Source organism: Leptodactylus fuscus, chromosome 7, assembly GCF_031893055.1.
Source record: "Leptodactylus fuscus isolate aLepFus1 chromosome 7, aLepFus1.hap2, whole genome shotgun sequence".
Taxonomy (NCBI): domain Eukaryota; kingdom Metazoa; phylum Chordata; class Amphibia; order Anura; family Leptodactylidae; genus Leptodactylus; species Leptodactylus fuscus.
The window spans coordinates 127033115-127049387 of record NC_134271.1 but is presented as its reverse complement, the minus strand read 5'-3'; the positions used below and the strand labels follow the sequence as shown (position 1 = coordinate 127049387).

Genomic DNA, 16273 nt, shown 5'->3' with positions numbered 1-16273 from the left:
TTGGAGAAGTGTCTCTGTTATAGGTGTATGTAAATCCAGACATAACTGTGCCGTTTACAACAAGCTGAAAATGAGGAAATGGAGGGGAGAGGAGACAAGAGGATAGGTGAAATCCTGAGATGAAAAAAAATCCTTAACAAAATATATTACAAAGTTTTTTATATTCACCTGTACTATTCATTTATGCAAAGTAGTTTATAACTGAAGGTACAATAAACCATATAGTGGCAAGGTAATCTCTCCTGTGTGACTATGTGGCTAAATTTAACCAGTTTTGCCCCATGGCTGCAGGCGATGGGGGCATTCCAAAGTTTGTTTGCTCTTCCTGTAAAGAACTCTTTCATAAAATAATGTGCTCCTTCCTTCCGCACATAAAAGATGTCCTTTTGTCTTCTGTATTGTTCTTGAACTCACTACTTGATGTAGAATACCAGCTGGGGAAAGCAGAGATCTGGGCATGGCCAAGAGATAGAGACAAGCAGGTGAAGGGGTATTGTGCGGCGCCAAGTGGGGCACAGCGGGCCATTCCAAGGACAGTTACATCCTGTTGACTCCTGGAGATCCAACCCCTCGCTTATTGTAAGTCATTCATAATGTTATTACTGGTTATTATCTTATTTAATTTTTGGAGGAAAATCTACAATGCATGGAGAATGTCAAAGTTTTTTGGCTGAATTCTACGGCTGTTCTACCAAGCCAAATTACTTAATATTCTGCTCGTAATAGAGAAATGCTATGCCAGCCATGAAAAGTAGAAACAGACGCAAGTCAGGCGTATCGTAATATGAGAACTATCATAGTAATATATAAAGCACTCTGCACTCAAACATACGGATTTGTTAAAACAATTCATATACAATGCACATACATTACATATACAAGCTTAAAGGGATGCTCTCATTAAAATCTCATTTTTTCTCAATCACACATAGGAATAGCCTTAAGAAAGACTATTCTTCTCCTACCTTTAGATGTCTTCTCCGTGCCGCTATTCGGTAGAAATCCTGGTTTTCTTCGGTATGCAAATGAGTCGTTTTGTAGCACTTGGGGCGGTCCCCAGTGTCAGACAGCACTGGGGGCGTCCCCAATGCTGCGAGAGAAATCTCCAGAGCTGCCTCCATCTTCTTCTGGAACGCCCTCTCCCTGTATCTTCTTCCGTCCTGGGTTTCAATCTTCTAGGCATGCACAGTCGGCTCTGCCATCGGGCCTCAGGCGGAGCTGACTGCACATGCCAGCGGCCACAAGAAAATGGCCGCTTACACAGTAAGCTTTGTAAGCAGCCATTTTCTTGAGGCCACTCACATAGTAAGCTAAGTGGCCATTTTCTTGTGGACACTTACATAGTAAGCTGTGTAAGTGGCCATTTTCTTGTGGCCACCGGCATGCAGAGTCGGCATAATACGCACAGTATATGTCACAGTACAGGGATAATACACGGGATAATACACACAGTGATGTCACAAATTACAATGTAGGTAAAATGTGCGGTAGCCATAAAGTGATTATTGGTAGCAGAAAAACCTCTAGGACATAACATTTGAAGGCTTATACAGTCATAGAACAGACTGACCAGCAAGACAATGCACATATTTTAAAGGGGCCCTATCAGCAAAATTATGCTCTTCATTCCAGAAGATTAAGGCGGGGAATTGCCAGGACAGGAGGACGTCGCTGGAAGAAGAAAAAAGAGGAAGGCGTGCCAGCAACATGACGTCGGGCAGTGCACAACTGCCCAGCGTGCACGGTAAGTATAATTTGCATATTCGTTTTTAGGCATATGTGGGGCTCATACAGCATAATTTTGCTGATAGAGCATAAGATCAACAACCTATTTAACCCTTTCCAGACATCTACCGTACCATTACAGCGGATGCTGGGTCATTTAAGATGCTATATAGCTACATTACATTACAGCAGAGACCCAGAGCTAATGCCTGCGATCAAAGTTCATTAAAAATATATTTTTTTAGTACAATGGTTTTATTGATTTGAATTTCAAGGCTCTGGGGAATATCAGACGCTCCTGGGCTCTGGACATTCCTCCTAGACCTGTGTGGTGCATTCTGTTTGTGGTTATCATGGGCGGATGCATCCCTCCTTCCGCCGTTTTGTTGACTTGTGCAATGGATTTACGGTCCACCAAGTATGGACCCTCTAGTCCAGGGGTCTCAAACTCAACTCAGCATGTGGGCCGCAGAGCAAGATCCCAGCCAGTCGGCAGGCCGCACCGCAGCAAATTTAGCTCCACCCACTTTTATGTTGACTCCGCCCATTCATTTTTCATGTGCCCCCACACTGTATAATCCTCCTACAGTCACCCATAAACTATATGTCCCCCCTCCATCTTTCCCCCAGTTACATATACACCCTTCATCTGCCCCCAGATTCATGTCCCTCCATCTCTGCCCCAGATTCATGTCCCCTCCATCTCTGCCCCCAGATTCATGTCCCCCCATCTCTTCCCCCAGATTCATGTCCCCCCATCTCTGCCCCCAGATTCATGTCCCCCCATATGCATGTCCCCCCATCTCTGCCCCCAGATTCATGTCCCCCCATCTCTGCCCCCAGATTCATGTCCCCCCATCTCTGCCCCCAGATTCATGTCCTCTCCATCTCTGCCCCCAGATTCATGTCCTCTCCATCTCTGCCCCCAGATTCATGTCCCACATCTCTGCCCCCAGATTCATGTCCCCCATCTCTGCCCCCAGATTCATGTCCTCTCCATCTCTGCCCCCAGATTCATGTCCCCTCCATCTCTGCCCCCAGATTCATGTCCCCCATCTCTGCCCCCAGATTCATGTCCCCCCATCTCTGCACCCAGATTCATGTCCCTCCATCTCTGCCCCCAGATTCATGTCCCCCCATCTCTGCCCCCAGATTCATGTCCCCTCCATCTCTGCCCCCAGATTCATGTCCCCTCCATCTCTGCCCCCAGATTCATGTCCCCCCATCTCTGCCCCCAGATTCATGTCCCTCCATCTCTGCCCCCAGATTCATGTCCCCCCATCTCTTCCCCCAGATTCATGTCCCTCCATCTCTGCCCCCAGATTCATGTCCCCCCATCTCTGCCCCCAGATTCATGTCCCCTCCATCTCTTCCCCCAGATTCATGTCCCTCCATTTCTGCCCCAATGTCATGCCGTTCTCCCCTCTCCCTTCGTCTGCCCCCAGTGTCATGAGCCCCTTCATTCCACCTCAATGTTTAAAGAGGACCTTTCACCATTTTGCCCACAGGCAGTTCTATATACTGCCGGAAAGCTGAACATTCAGCACAGTGGACATTCAGCACACTGTCGGCTTTCCCGATGTGGGCCCAGTGTGAAGAGCTTACGGTCCGGTACCGTAGCTCTTCTATGGTCAGAAGGGAGTTTCTGACACTCAGTCAGAGACGTCCTTCTTATCAGGGAGGGAGGGGGCGTTCCTCCCGGCACTCACAGTACAGCGCGATTGGCTGTGCTGTGAAGAAGGACGTCTCTGGCTAATGGTCAGAAACTCCCTTCTGACCATAGAAGAGCTATGGTACCGGACCGTAAGCTCTTTACACTGGGCACAGATCGGGAAAGCCGACAGTGCGCTGAATGTCCACTATATGTCCACTAGCCGGAACGTAGCGGCTAGTGGATATAATCATCTCGCAATGTATTCAACTCGGATCCGGCGTCCCTAGGCTTGTGCGGGCCGCGAGTTTGAGACCCCTGCTCTAGTCGGTTTGCCTTTCCCTCACCTCCTCTATTCGCACTCCCCTAATAACCGCCCTCCCCCCTTGGCATTGCTCTTTTTCTTCTGCCTCTTGCATTTCTTCTCCATTCTTCTCTTCCATGGCTGGACCTTCCTGGGACCTCCTGGTGTGCCGAAACCATTTTGTTTTGTTTGTATATTTCAGCATCCCTTTTTTTTGTATGTTTCTTTGTCTATTTCAGACCCTGTTGTAGTGTTAAAAATTTGAAATAAAAAATTGGATTGAAAAAAAATAAAAGAATACAGGTGACGCTGAGTTCACACCCGCGTCCTGGTCTCCGTTATGCAGGTTTCCATTTCCTGCCCGAAACTGGACAGGAAACGGAAACCTGCAGTCAGTTTTCAAACCCATTCATTTGAATGGGTTTGGAAACTGTCTGGCCGTGAGCGCTGGGGAGCGTTTTGTGCTCTCCGCGGCAAAACCGTTTTTTTTTTAACCGGACACAAAGTCGGACATGCAGGACTTTGTGTCTGGTTAAAAAAACCCGGTTTCGCCGCAGAGAGCACAAAACGCTCCCCGGTGCTCACAGCTGGTCACTGTCTGTCAGGTTTTCGTCTTCTGTCTGCAGAAGACGGAAACCCAACAGACGGAGATCAGGCGCAGATGTGAACGAGCCCTGACATGTCACTTTGGCTGTACAGTGAGTGCCGTAAAAATGAAGCCCGTAAGAGAGTCACACAAATGCAGTTTTTCTCCATTTCCACCCGGGGCACGGATCATGAAAGCCAATAGTGCGCTGAATTCAGCGCACTGTTGGCTTTCTAGCGGTATATAAAACCGCATTTGCCCCAAGTGATGAAAGGTCCTCTTTAAGCCCTAATATAGCTCTGTTAAAGGGAAAATAAGAAAGTAACACTTACAATACTGTGCAAGCGGCCATTTTCTCGTGGCCTGTGGGCATGTGCAGTCTGCTCTGCCCAGGGCCTAGAAGTTACAAGCCACCGCCGGAAGAAGACGCTGCTGACGAAGATGGAGGCGGCGTGGAGAGAGCTCTCTCGCAGCATTGGGGCCGCCCCCAGTGCTGTTTGAGCGCTGGGGCCCATCCCAGTGCTGCGAGAGAGCTAATTTGCATACCGACAAGAACCGGTATTGTAGGCAAACGGCGGCGCGAGAAGACGATGAAAGGTAGGAGACGAATAGCCTTTCTTAAGACTATCCGACGTGGTACCTAGAAAAAACTGTGTCTGACTGATAGGATCCCTTTAAAAGGAGCATGGTCATCTAGAAAATTTGGGTACTATTCCGTTATCGGGCCAGCAGCAGCGCATTTCAGCAGCAGCTTTCGGGACAGCAGTTCAGTTCAGCAGCGGGAATTACAATGACATCCGAGGACTGCTGGCCCGATGCTTGTGCCCAGTAGCCAGTACATCAATGACCCCCCCTCCATCTCCTCCTCCTTCCAGTGCTGCCCCCCAGCTCTCCTTACATCTACCCCGTACCCTCTCCCCGCCACATGACTAAGCCGATGCTGGCCCGATGATAGAGGCTGTGCTTGTGTGTAGTAGGCAGTACATCGATCGATGCCCTCATCCTCCTCTTCCTTCCAGTGCTGCCCCCCAGCTCTTCTTACATCTGCCCCGTACCCTCTCCCTGTAATAGGCCTCACCGTAAATCTTGAGCAATGAATGCTACTAGATAGCCGCCGGACGCTGCAGAAAGTTTGTCCCTCCGGCTCGCTGTAGCTCACCGTTCCTATAGTCGGCGTGTTTCTTGTCAGGGCCTGGATTGAGCCCCGGTGTCTTTCCTTTCGGTCTCGGTACTAGCGCTGAGGTGAGGCCTAGTCGTGTGGCGGGGAGAGGGTACGGGGAAGATGTAAGGAGAGCTGGGGGGCAGCACTGGCAGGAGGAGAAGGATGGGGGAGGGGGGTCATCGATGTACTGGTTACTGGGCACAAGCATCGGGCCAGCAGTCCTCGGATGTCATTGTAATTCCCGCTGCTGAACTGCTGTCCCGAAAGCTGCTGCTGAACTGCGCTGCTGCTGGCCCGATAACGGAATAGTACCAAAATTTGGGTCAGGATAAAACATTAAGGCTGGGGATACACGGCGGCATTTTTTGTGCAATAAAAAACTGCAATAAAATTGCACAAAAAAAATCGTATTGTAATTATTAACTGTTTACACCTGCACAAATACCAAATACACACAGATATAAAAATATTAATAATCTGGACAACGTGAAAAATTACGGCAAAAAAAAAACAAAGACGGGAATTGTAACCGCGTGCGACTCTCTGTTGTGCATTACACACTTGATGGCTATAGGAGCGGCGTCACACACGATATTGACATAGGACATGAAGTGGAGCAAGGTTGGATTTTTGAGGTCACAATACAACGTCATATACTAACATTAGTGAAGGGGTCATCATTGGTCGCCCTAGCCTAAAAAACTGGCCAGTGAGATGTAGATGTGGGCAAACGGTCTGATGTTGTATAGATGGAGATTGTGCTGTGAGGGCTGTACAGATATAGATCCTCTCAGGTGCAGACACCACAGACTGATCCAGCTCCTGCCAGTCACTCCAGTGTCACCCAGCTTTCCCAGGTGCAGACATCTCCCATCACCAGACTCCTAATCCCGCTCCTGGCACTTCCGGAGACGCCCCCATGACGTCACGGCAAGCTAAGCCCTCTCATTGGTGGAGCGCTGGAGGCGAGACGGGATGCCGAAGGTCAGCGGTGTGTATGGTGCCCGGAGCAGAGGCAGCTGAGCGGCGGCAGCACCAGCAGCTCCAGGCGGCGGCACCGGCACCACCATCACCATGCCCTACATACTGATCAGCACCCAGATCCGCATGGTGAGCGACACTACTGTATGTATACACCGGGTGCCATCATCCGCCTATGGGATCAGCCATTCTCATTCTCTATGTGCTGTGTTACCTGTGCGGTGTCTGTAGTGCTGGCTGTACATACATACAGGTGATAGCAGCCATCCCTCCAGCACTAGCCTAGCACTACTACCGCATTACTTCTTATACTGGAGACTAGGGGGCGCTGTTAGCCATCTATTATCTATTCATCTCTTTCTGTCTATTGACTATCAATCATAGCTTTCTCCTATCTATCATCTATCTATCTCTATCTCATATCTATCTATTCCATTAAAAAAATGCACTTTGGGGCTGCCTAGTTTTTTTTTGTTTTTTTTTACTATTCTTGGAGAGTTTGTGAGCTCAGTCCAGGGTATACGCCGAAATCAGTTCTGGCAATAGAATCCCATTTAACATCAACTCCCCCCTCCTTAGTTAAGAAAATAAATTTATAAGTATCTGTTCAGTTTATGACATCTTGACTTAAATGCCCAGATGCCAACCTTCTTATTTACAAAGAGTATTATGGATTCATTTAAAGGGGTTGTCTGTCCAGGCAAAAATGGACATCCCTTTTATCTCAGCTGGGGGTATTGTCATACACGCATGTCCCTGATCCTCCGGTGTTCGCCCGCTCCTCCTATTTGTTATACTGTGGTGGCTTCCCCCCGGGTCTCTTTTGGCTTTCTGCTGATTGGCCTCAGTGGTCATGTGAGACACCGCCGGATGAGAAGAACCAAGATGCGCGAGAGGACACAGGAGCATCGGGGACAGACGAATATGTTTTTTTTAAAAAAAAAATTTCACTGCCCCTGGCTGATTTACATGTTAAATGGGTTGTCCAATTACAGATACCAATACTGATTAACCAATGCTATATTTTGCGTAGTTACGCTGTGGATCACATGACTTGACTGTGGATCACATGACTTGACTGACTGTGGATCACATGACTTGACTGACTGTGGATCACATGACTTGACTGACTGTGGATCACATGACTTGACTGACTGTGGATCACATGACTTGACTGACTGTGGATCACATGACTTGACTGACTGTGGATCACATGACTTGACTGACTGTGGATCACATGACCTGACCATGGACTGATTTTTATCCACTGCTAGTAAGCAGAATGAATGACAGCAAGCAGAGATCTAGAAAACCCTGAGAAACCAATACAGAAAGTATATTGGAAAATTGTACAACTTTTCTTTTTACTAACATTTGTTTGAAACTGGACAATCCCTTTAACATTGGCGTTTTATTTCTCTAATTCAGTCATTTCTGCCATTGTTTAGATTCTCTATGATAGCAGATGAATAGATCTCCTATTTCATCCCACATAACGGGCAGCTGCAGACTATTGCACCGGAAAGAAAACCTATTTCACCAGATATATAGCGTCCTCAGGGATTTTGCAGCCTCTTCTGCTGAAGAAATTGCTGCTGTGGATTTTTCTTCTCTATCTGTATGTCTTTCTCTTATCAGTTCATCTTTTTTATCTTTTCTATTATTTACCTATTACCTATCTATGACTCTATATGTACCGATATATATCTATGAATATGTGTATACACATGGAGGTAGAACGAAATATATATATATATATATATATATAGGTGCTGTCTGAATTTTCTTCTATATTCTTCTTCTATATCTATATCTATCTATCTATCTATATATATATATATATATATATATATATATATATATATATATAAAATGTGTGTGTATGTATTCTTCCCTTATTCTACGTCTGCTATATATGTTTTAGTGGGAGTAGGATCTGGACTATGTTACAGAGGAGACTGTTATATTGCGGGATATCAGTCGTCCTGTCTTTCTTATGCAGTAACTTTAGTCTGTAGATAATGTGTATTACAAAGACAAGACTCTGCTCAGATAAAGACATTTACTGTTCCTATGTGCATTAGGGATTTTCTGTAAATGGAACAGACTGAGCCATATCTTAAAACTCTCAGATTATTACATTTCTACTGACATCTGTGTCCGCTCACACGGTGGAGGAGATGGCTGCTGACACGGTATGATGATAGCCCAGGGGTTGGATGGGTCTATTTCTCCTCTTAGATGCTGCTGTAGGTCACATAACACCAGGGTTATAGCTATAGGGGATGCTGAAGTAGCAGTCACTACTGGACCCTAAGGGGGCCACAAAGGTACCTCTGCCACATACACTGTATCACTATTATAAATGACAGGTAGAAGGGAGCTAGGGGCCCCATTACAGATTTGGCATTGGGACCCAGGAGCATCACGTTATATCGCTGTATGGCATAGTATAAATTCAGTTTTTCAAGGGAGTCTGTCATGAGGCACCCCCATCTCCACCACTTAGCAATGCCTGAACCGCACAATTTATAGTGGCCCCCCACATGGTATAATGCCCCTTAGTGGCCCCATACAATATAGTGGCCCACAGTGGCCCATCTTGGAGCAGACACCCCTGCGTTGGCTTCAAACCTTAACCTGCTACCCTTTCCCTCCTAGTTATAGAATAATGTCCCCTTCCAGGTTGTCCCCACAATTTATATCAAACAAAGAAAAAAACCAAACAAAAAAACTAATACTCCGTTCCCGGTTTTTCTCTTCCGTCTCTTCTTGAGGCTTCTGGGATCAGTAGGCGAAGTAAGTGGCATGAGCACATCGTGCCTACTATTCCCATGAGGACACAAATGAGTTGTAGTCGTGACATAGCGGGGCAACCCGGAATAGCAGGACAGTCCCAAAGGGGCCCTGCTAGCATAGAGCCCAATGCAGGTGTACTGTTGGCCCTATTTTTAAAGTGGCCAGGGTAAAGCTTATTCTACCATCGGGCTCCATTCAGATCACATTTCTTTACACATCCGTTTAGCAAATCCAATGTCATGTTCTATTTTTGGATGTTTTCATGGATCCCTCCATACACTGAATACGGGTGCCCCTTGTGTCCAAGATGCCCATGAAAACTTTTTTTCATGGCTGTTTTGCACTTCTTTCGTGTGACTCTAGTCTATGCTGACCGAATGGTAATCACTTTCTGCTGCCTACCATTGTTTCTGTCCAATTCTAAATTGAATTTCGACATTGCAGAAAAACAAAACAGCATGTCCTTACCAAAGATTCACAGCTAAATATGTAGTGGAATTGCAGCAAGTGGCCACACACAGATGAGCCCCATTGCATGTATATCATGTGGATCTCACCAGATGAAACTCTTAAACCAAGAGGTCCAACTTTGCAACCTTGGACTTCTGCCATGGATTTCACGGCGAGTACATGTCAGATGTGCATTTGATTTGTATGAACCCTATAGGGGAACTGTCACCCCTCCTCATATTTGTGTTTCCAAATGCAACTCGTCCTGCTAAAAATAAGCCCAAATATTGCTACAATGCAAAATGTAAAGCTATGGATCTTGGATGGCAGGGATGCAAAAGCAAAGAAAAATACTAAACATAAAGAGTAAGGGAAGCTGTGACAGTAACAGGTTAATATATAGACATTAGAATAAGGGATCCCCCACCATATGATGTGTTGACCTTAGGCTTATGTGCTGTTCTAGCATCTTGTATCCCTTTGTGAATTCCACTTGATCCTATTTTTGAGCTTTGCTGTGAACATCGGTTTTATTAATGATGACGTCAGACAATGTGTCCCTCGCTGTCACTTGTTAATTCTCTAGTGCCGGGGTGCGTGCATAGAACATCTGTATATCGGGATGGCCCCGGCTATCACATGGATCTCTGCACACAGCTGTGGAAAACAATAAACTCATTATTTCCCAGTTTGTTGCTGATGTACAGACTATGGCCAAGTGGTCAAATTCGCTGAAAAATTTCCATGGAGGCCTAACAATATTAGGGGATTGTATCAGGTGCTGCTGGTGCCAGTGAGAACAGCTTGAGGGAATATTTCATTGTATTAGGGTAAGTTCACACAGGGTTTTTTTGGTCAGGATTTTGAGGCCATATCCACCTCAAAATCCTGACCAAAAAGACGACTCCCATTGAAATCAGTGGGAGCCGGTCAGTTCTTTTTTTCCAGGAGCTGTTTGTTTCAGGTCCCGGAAAAAAGAAGCAACATTCTCATTCTTTTAGGCGGATTCGCCTAAAGACACTCCCTCCTCCCGACTAGGCCCATTCATTTGGGCCTAATCCGGAGCCGAATTCGCGACGCACTGCAGCGGCATCCAGTCGCAGCTACCCGTATTTTGGTCCAGAATCTAAGGCGGCCTCCGCCATGTCAATAAGGCCGTACTTCAGAAGAACCTTCCAGAGGAAGTGACCACAGAACTGAACTTGTATAATATCACTCATGCACTCCTACTTAGAGTAGACATACCCCTGCATAAGACCCAGTGTAAGGCCACAGCTACGCAGGGTCATCCCATAGAGCATTTGGCTGAACTCTACCCACCATAGTTCAGCAGACATAAAGGTTCTGTCTTAACAAACGTACTCAAGATAAAAGCAGACTGAGGCATCCGGGTACAGCATGGCAGTCTTCAAGGAGCTTTAAGTATTTGACCATCAGGTAGACCTATAATGCGATAACGCTAAGTTCACTCTAGCCTTCAGATCTTTGTCATTCGGTCTGCATGGGGTCCCAAAAGACGGAGAGCCTGTCCGCTTAAAAAGTGATAATCCAAGTACACCTGCGGAACCCATAGACTATAATTGGGTCCACCGGGTGTCTGTCCATTGTGCATCAGTCCTTCCAGCGATTTCGGGTGGAATCTGCGGAGACTCCAATGCAGATGTGAACCTAGCTTCATATTCTAGTCAAATATACATACATGACATAAAAGCATTAACCCAGAAATGCGATACGGGCAATAATGTCTGTTGTTACGTGGCCTCCCTATTGGGCGTCAATCTAAAAGTCACTTTTCCAGCTACTTAAACACTGGGTTTGATGTGACCGTGTCCCACCCCCCACCACACACAATTTATCGTTGTTGACCGTGACTTTGGCTTAGTTCTTCCCACAAAATACACTACCTAAAGCTTGCGGTTAGCTAGGGTTCTTTTTCCTTCAACAAAATCTAGCACTCTACCCAGACAGCTGAGGAGCAAACTATACCGTGTCTGTCACATACTATAACACAGAGGTATGTACATACTGGGTGTCCCTTACGCCTTATCCCAACTCTGGACTATATGTACATTCCTCTACGAGCCTGACCACTGGCCCTGCACTACTGGACACTCACCAGACCAAGCCCAGCACCATGCAGGATACCTGCCAAATACCAGGAGGTGCCATACGACAACGACTATCCCTCTTTGTGGGCCGGCTGTTGTTCAGAGCCTGGTCTATATGGCAAAAAGCTAGGGTGACTAGTCATACTTGCATCAGGACCCCCTAGTCTTGGCTTGGGCCCCTCGGAATACTCTCTTTATACAGGTCATCCTCTCATCAATCTCCTGGTCAGCTAGCTCAGTCCTGGGTTTTAGGGCTAGTTCACACATAAAAACCGCCTGGCTTATTTTGGCCCCGAAAAAAACAGCTTCCTAATTAGGAAGAGGTTTTTTGACCTTGAGGTGTTTTTTGGAGCCTTTTCTGGAGTAGTTTTTGGTAAAAACTGCTTCAGAAAACTCCAGGCTGTTTTCCCCTCCCCTAAAGTAAATGGACTGTAAAAAAAAAAAACGCTAGGCGTTTTTCGCCTCCCATTCACTTGTATAGCTTTCCTCAGGCGGAATCCGCGTGAAGAAAGGTCATGTCGCTTCTTTTTTCTGCCAGCAGTCTCCATAGACCACCATGGTATGGAGGCAGATTTTGAGGCGAAATCCGCTGTCAAAATCTGCCACAGTATAAGCATACAGTACAGCTCAAATACTCCTCAGGTGACGGGCATGTTACACACACGTCATACTGTCATCTGGGCACAGCGTTGCTTTCTGCTATTATGTACTACCCTGTTCCAGGCCTCACTTCTTGGCTGACAAACTGGCTGAGCACAGCACAAACTACACTGGCCCTGCTGTGTTGTAGCAAATCCAGCACTGCAGATCCAATACCAACCAAGGCCCAGGCTCAGCATGCGCCCGTCTTTGGGCCTTTCCACCTGCTGGCTGGGTTTGCGATGTGTCTCCTGTTAAAGTATCAATTCTTAGTTCTCTCTTCATCTGCAGCGGGAGGTGGTGGAGACAAAGGGCACTACATCTCTTCACAGCAACATGGCACCTTCTGCCAGTAATGTGCACTGTATGGCCTTGTCTCGCCCGCACATCGACTGGGCCCATGAAGACTCCTCTTCCTCAGTTGTTTCCTTTGGCTCATACTCACGAGATCCATGTGTGGGCTCTGAGATCAGACACATGGCTTGCAGTAGTCCTCATAGGCGAACAATGGCTCTTGCCTACCTGGCAGGTGCTCTATAGCTTTCCCCATCCTCGCTATGGACCATGCACATGGGTATATTCTTATCGGTCACCAACATCTGTTGTACACACCCATCAACATGTCCTCTCTCCTATCATGATTTGCAAGGCCCAAATTTGGTGGTGTCACACCCCTCCTCTATTTGATCTGCCACCCTGTTTTGTATTTGTAAGTCAGGGGCATCCTCTGGCGAGGCCGTGCATAGACTCCTTGTATCTGGCCTAGATCTCTGACCTCAGAATTATATTGTTGGGTATTTTAGAGATTAGTCTGAATGTCTCGCTAGATTCCAATTTTGTAGAGAACCCCAGATTACGTTGAGTGCCCCCTCAGTGGCGACAGACATCATATACCTATACAGTGCTTCTAGTTTTAGGAAAACTATCATTCCTACAGTGACAGTGACTTTTTTTTTTTTTTTTTCTTGCACAGGAAACTGGCCCTACAATTGTCGGCGATGAATGTTCTGATCCACAGTTAATGGCGCAACTTGGAGCAGAAAAAAGAACCGTGCTGGGAAATAATTTGTAAGTAGTGGGGGTTTTTTTGGAGGGGGGGGGGGGTAGTTATGCATCGTAGAGTATGTTACTCAAATAGCAAATCCACATTTGCCTAAACAGCAAGCTCCCATAGAAATGAATGGAAGCACCTGGCACGGCGACCAGCAAAGTGTACGTGCCAGGTGCTTCCATTCATCTCTATGGGTGCGTGCTGTTCGGATCGGCTCCGAACAGTGTTCGCTCATCTCTACTAAACAATTATCATTCTATTGTGTCTAAGTAGCGTGCCACATAATACCGCCATACAATGTTGAAATAATACCATCATACAGTGACAAAGTCCATGTGTACATTTAAAGGGGACTTATTAATTGACTTCCTATCTTCAGAATGAATTATTAGCTGAGGATCTGCAGGGGCTTCGACATGCAGGACCCCTGCAGACTTGCTGTCAAAGCAGCAGCTTTTACATCTGTTCACCAGCTCAGTCCCATTCAAGTGAGTAGGCTGAGCAGTGATACCAAGGACAGCATAGTACAAATGTATGGTGCTGTGCTTGGTGAGTATCAAAGAGGCTGCAGTGCTCACCGAAATGGCTGATTTGGGGGCCTGGGTGTCAAGACCCCTGCCAATCTTTAATTGATGACTTATCCTAATGATAGCGGATGGTACTCTGCCAGGTGGCACAATGCTAATGGTAAATGGGTTTTCCAGCTGTTATTGGTGACCTATCAGGACAGAACATCAATATCAGATTGGTGTGGATCCAACACATTCTCGGTCAGGACCATTACCTGTGTATTTGATTCCTCCATATGGACTAATATTTATTTTTTTTCCTATTAGTGCAGAATACGTTGTCGATGACCCGCCACGAGTGACATTGGACAAGCTTGAAAATCTTGGATACCGTGTCATTAGTATGACGGGCGTGGGACAAACACTTGTATGGTGTCTGCATAAAGGGTAGATAACCAATAAAAACTGCTTCCTCTACACCAAATCAGTATACAAGGATGGTCCGGACACATGGAGGATGTCTGAAGATATGTCTATGTATGAAACCTGGACTCCGGTGAAGAACATCTAGAAGATTCCATGCAAATCCTATGATACAAATTTCTTATTAAGCTGTATTCACACATGGCAGAATTTTGCCACTTAAATCCATACATCTGAATGGGATTGTTCCAATGGCAAGTGGCTGGGGGTTTCTGCAAGCTCTAGATCAATGGAAGTGACAATCACAGAAATTTCTGCAACAAATCTGCAGTGTGTGAATATACCATAAATGTTGTTTAGGGGACGCCCGTGTCCACTCGCCGGGTCTTCGTCCTAATCCCCAGAGAAACTGCATAGGGGACGGTTTCCCAGCGATCAGTTTTAAAACCCATTCATTTGAATGGGTTTATAAAGCAAACTGCCGGTGTCCGTATCCAGCCTCTCCACGGGGAAACTGTTTTTTTTTTGTACGAACACAAAGTCGGACATGCAGGACTTTGACTGTTCTCAAAAAAAAAAAAAAAAACTTTCCCTGCGGAGAGGCTGCATATGGAGACCCGGAAGGCGGACACGGGCGTAAGTGTGATCGCCACCTTACTTGTTATAGAAGTGCAATGATTAACCCTGTGAAATTCTGCAAATTTCAGTAGCAATTAAGCATATTGAACAATAGGACCAAAAAGAACCTGCCGCTCTCCAGTTTTGTGCTATGCTCAGAACATTTCAAGAAGGCCAAGTCTGCTATTTTCTTTACTAGTTGAATATAAGTGAAAAATATTAATGAGAAAATAAATGATTTTGAATCAAATCAAATCAAAAAATGCTTTATTGGCACGTCCGAATAGGTATTTGGCATTGCCAAAGCTAGTAAAGTGGGGGGGGGAGTTGGGTTGGGTGGGTATGGGGGGGGGGGGGGGGTTCGGTTATAACAGTCCATGGAGTCTCATCTTCCTCTTCGTTGGTGACTGCTATATGGGGGGGTGGGGGGGGGGCGGGTGTATTGGGATAAATATAACAGTCCATGGAGTCTCATCTTCCTCTGGTTTGGTGACAGCTGGACATGTATTGGGCAGCGATCTCCACAGTGGCCTCTTCTTCTCCCAGTAGGATGTAGAGTTTCCTCTTCTCCCAGTCTGGGATGTGGGCAGAGAGTCTTTGGTAGTAGACGGCCCTCACAGCTGAGTATTTGGTGCAGTGTAGCAGGAAGTGGGTCTCGTCTTCTAGGACCCCCTGGTCACAGTGCTGGCACAGTCTCTTCTCCCTTGGCTTGTACGTCTGTCTGTATCGCCCCGTCTCTATCTCTAGGTTGTGGGCGCTCAGTCTGTATCGGCTCAGGGTCTGTCTGTGCTTGGGGTGGCGTATTCTCTCCAGGTAGGTGGCCATGGTGTAGTCCCTTTGTAGGGATTGGTACACGGTGAGTTTCTTGGAGTTATTTATTTCGTTTCTCCATTCTTCAATGAAGAATTATGTCCATGACATGCAGTTTTATCGATGATCCATATCAAATAGGGTTGGATAGAGTATGAAGCCTAGTATGGATAAAGAAGTCTGATTGGTAAGAGCCAATCCTTAGCCTTCGGCTCTCCAGCTGTTGTAAAACTACAACTCCCAGCATGCATACCTGCTCTGCTGCGCTTGGAACTCCCATGGAAGTGAATGGGGCATGTTGGGAGTTGTAGTTTCACAGAAGCTGGAGGGCCATATGTGTGATCAGTAATGGTCTGAACCCGGGATGCTCACTGATCTGCAGATCTATGAACCTACCACACTGCAGCACTGAACACTGTTGGGGCAATCTATAGCAATTTTTATGGTATACAGGCAT

The 16273-nt window shown here is 46.4% G+C and overlaps 1 protein-coding gene across 1 annotated transcript; it reads left to right on the top strand.

Annotated features, from left to right (window-relative positions):
* The first annotated feature begins 6398 nt into the window (after window positions 1–6398).
* GCHFR (GTP cyclohydrolase I feedback regulator) lies at window positions 6399–15227 on the top strand. Its single transcript, XM_075281040.1, has 3 exons — window positions 6399–6538; window positions 13379–13473; window positions 14293–15227. The coding sequence occupies exons 1-3, from the start codon at window positions 6503–6505 to the stop codon at window positions 14414–14416; spliced, it is 255 nt and encodes an 84-aa protein (XP_075137141.1). The 5' UTR covers window positions 6399–6502; the 3' UTR covers window positions 14417–15227.
* Window positions 15228–16273: the final 1046 nt, after the last annotated feature.

What these genes read in the sequence shown, in the direction of transcription:
- GCHFR (XM_075281040.1), top strand. Translation starts at nt 6,503, where the DNA reads ATGCCCTACATACTGATCAGCACCCAGATCCGCATG. An exon ending in TCAGCACCCAGATCCGCATG is followed by an intron (nt 6,539 to 13,378) that starts GTGAGCGACACT and finishes TTTCTTGCACAG; the next exon opens with GAAACTGGCCCTACAATTGT. An exon ending in ACCGTGCTGGGAAATAATTT is followed by an intron (nt 13,474 to 14,292) that starts GTAAGTAGTGGG and finishes TTTTCCTATTAG; the next exon opens with TGCAGAATACGTTGTCGATG.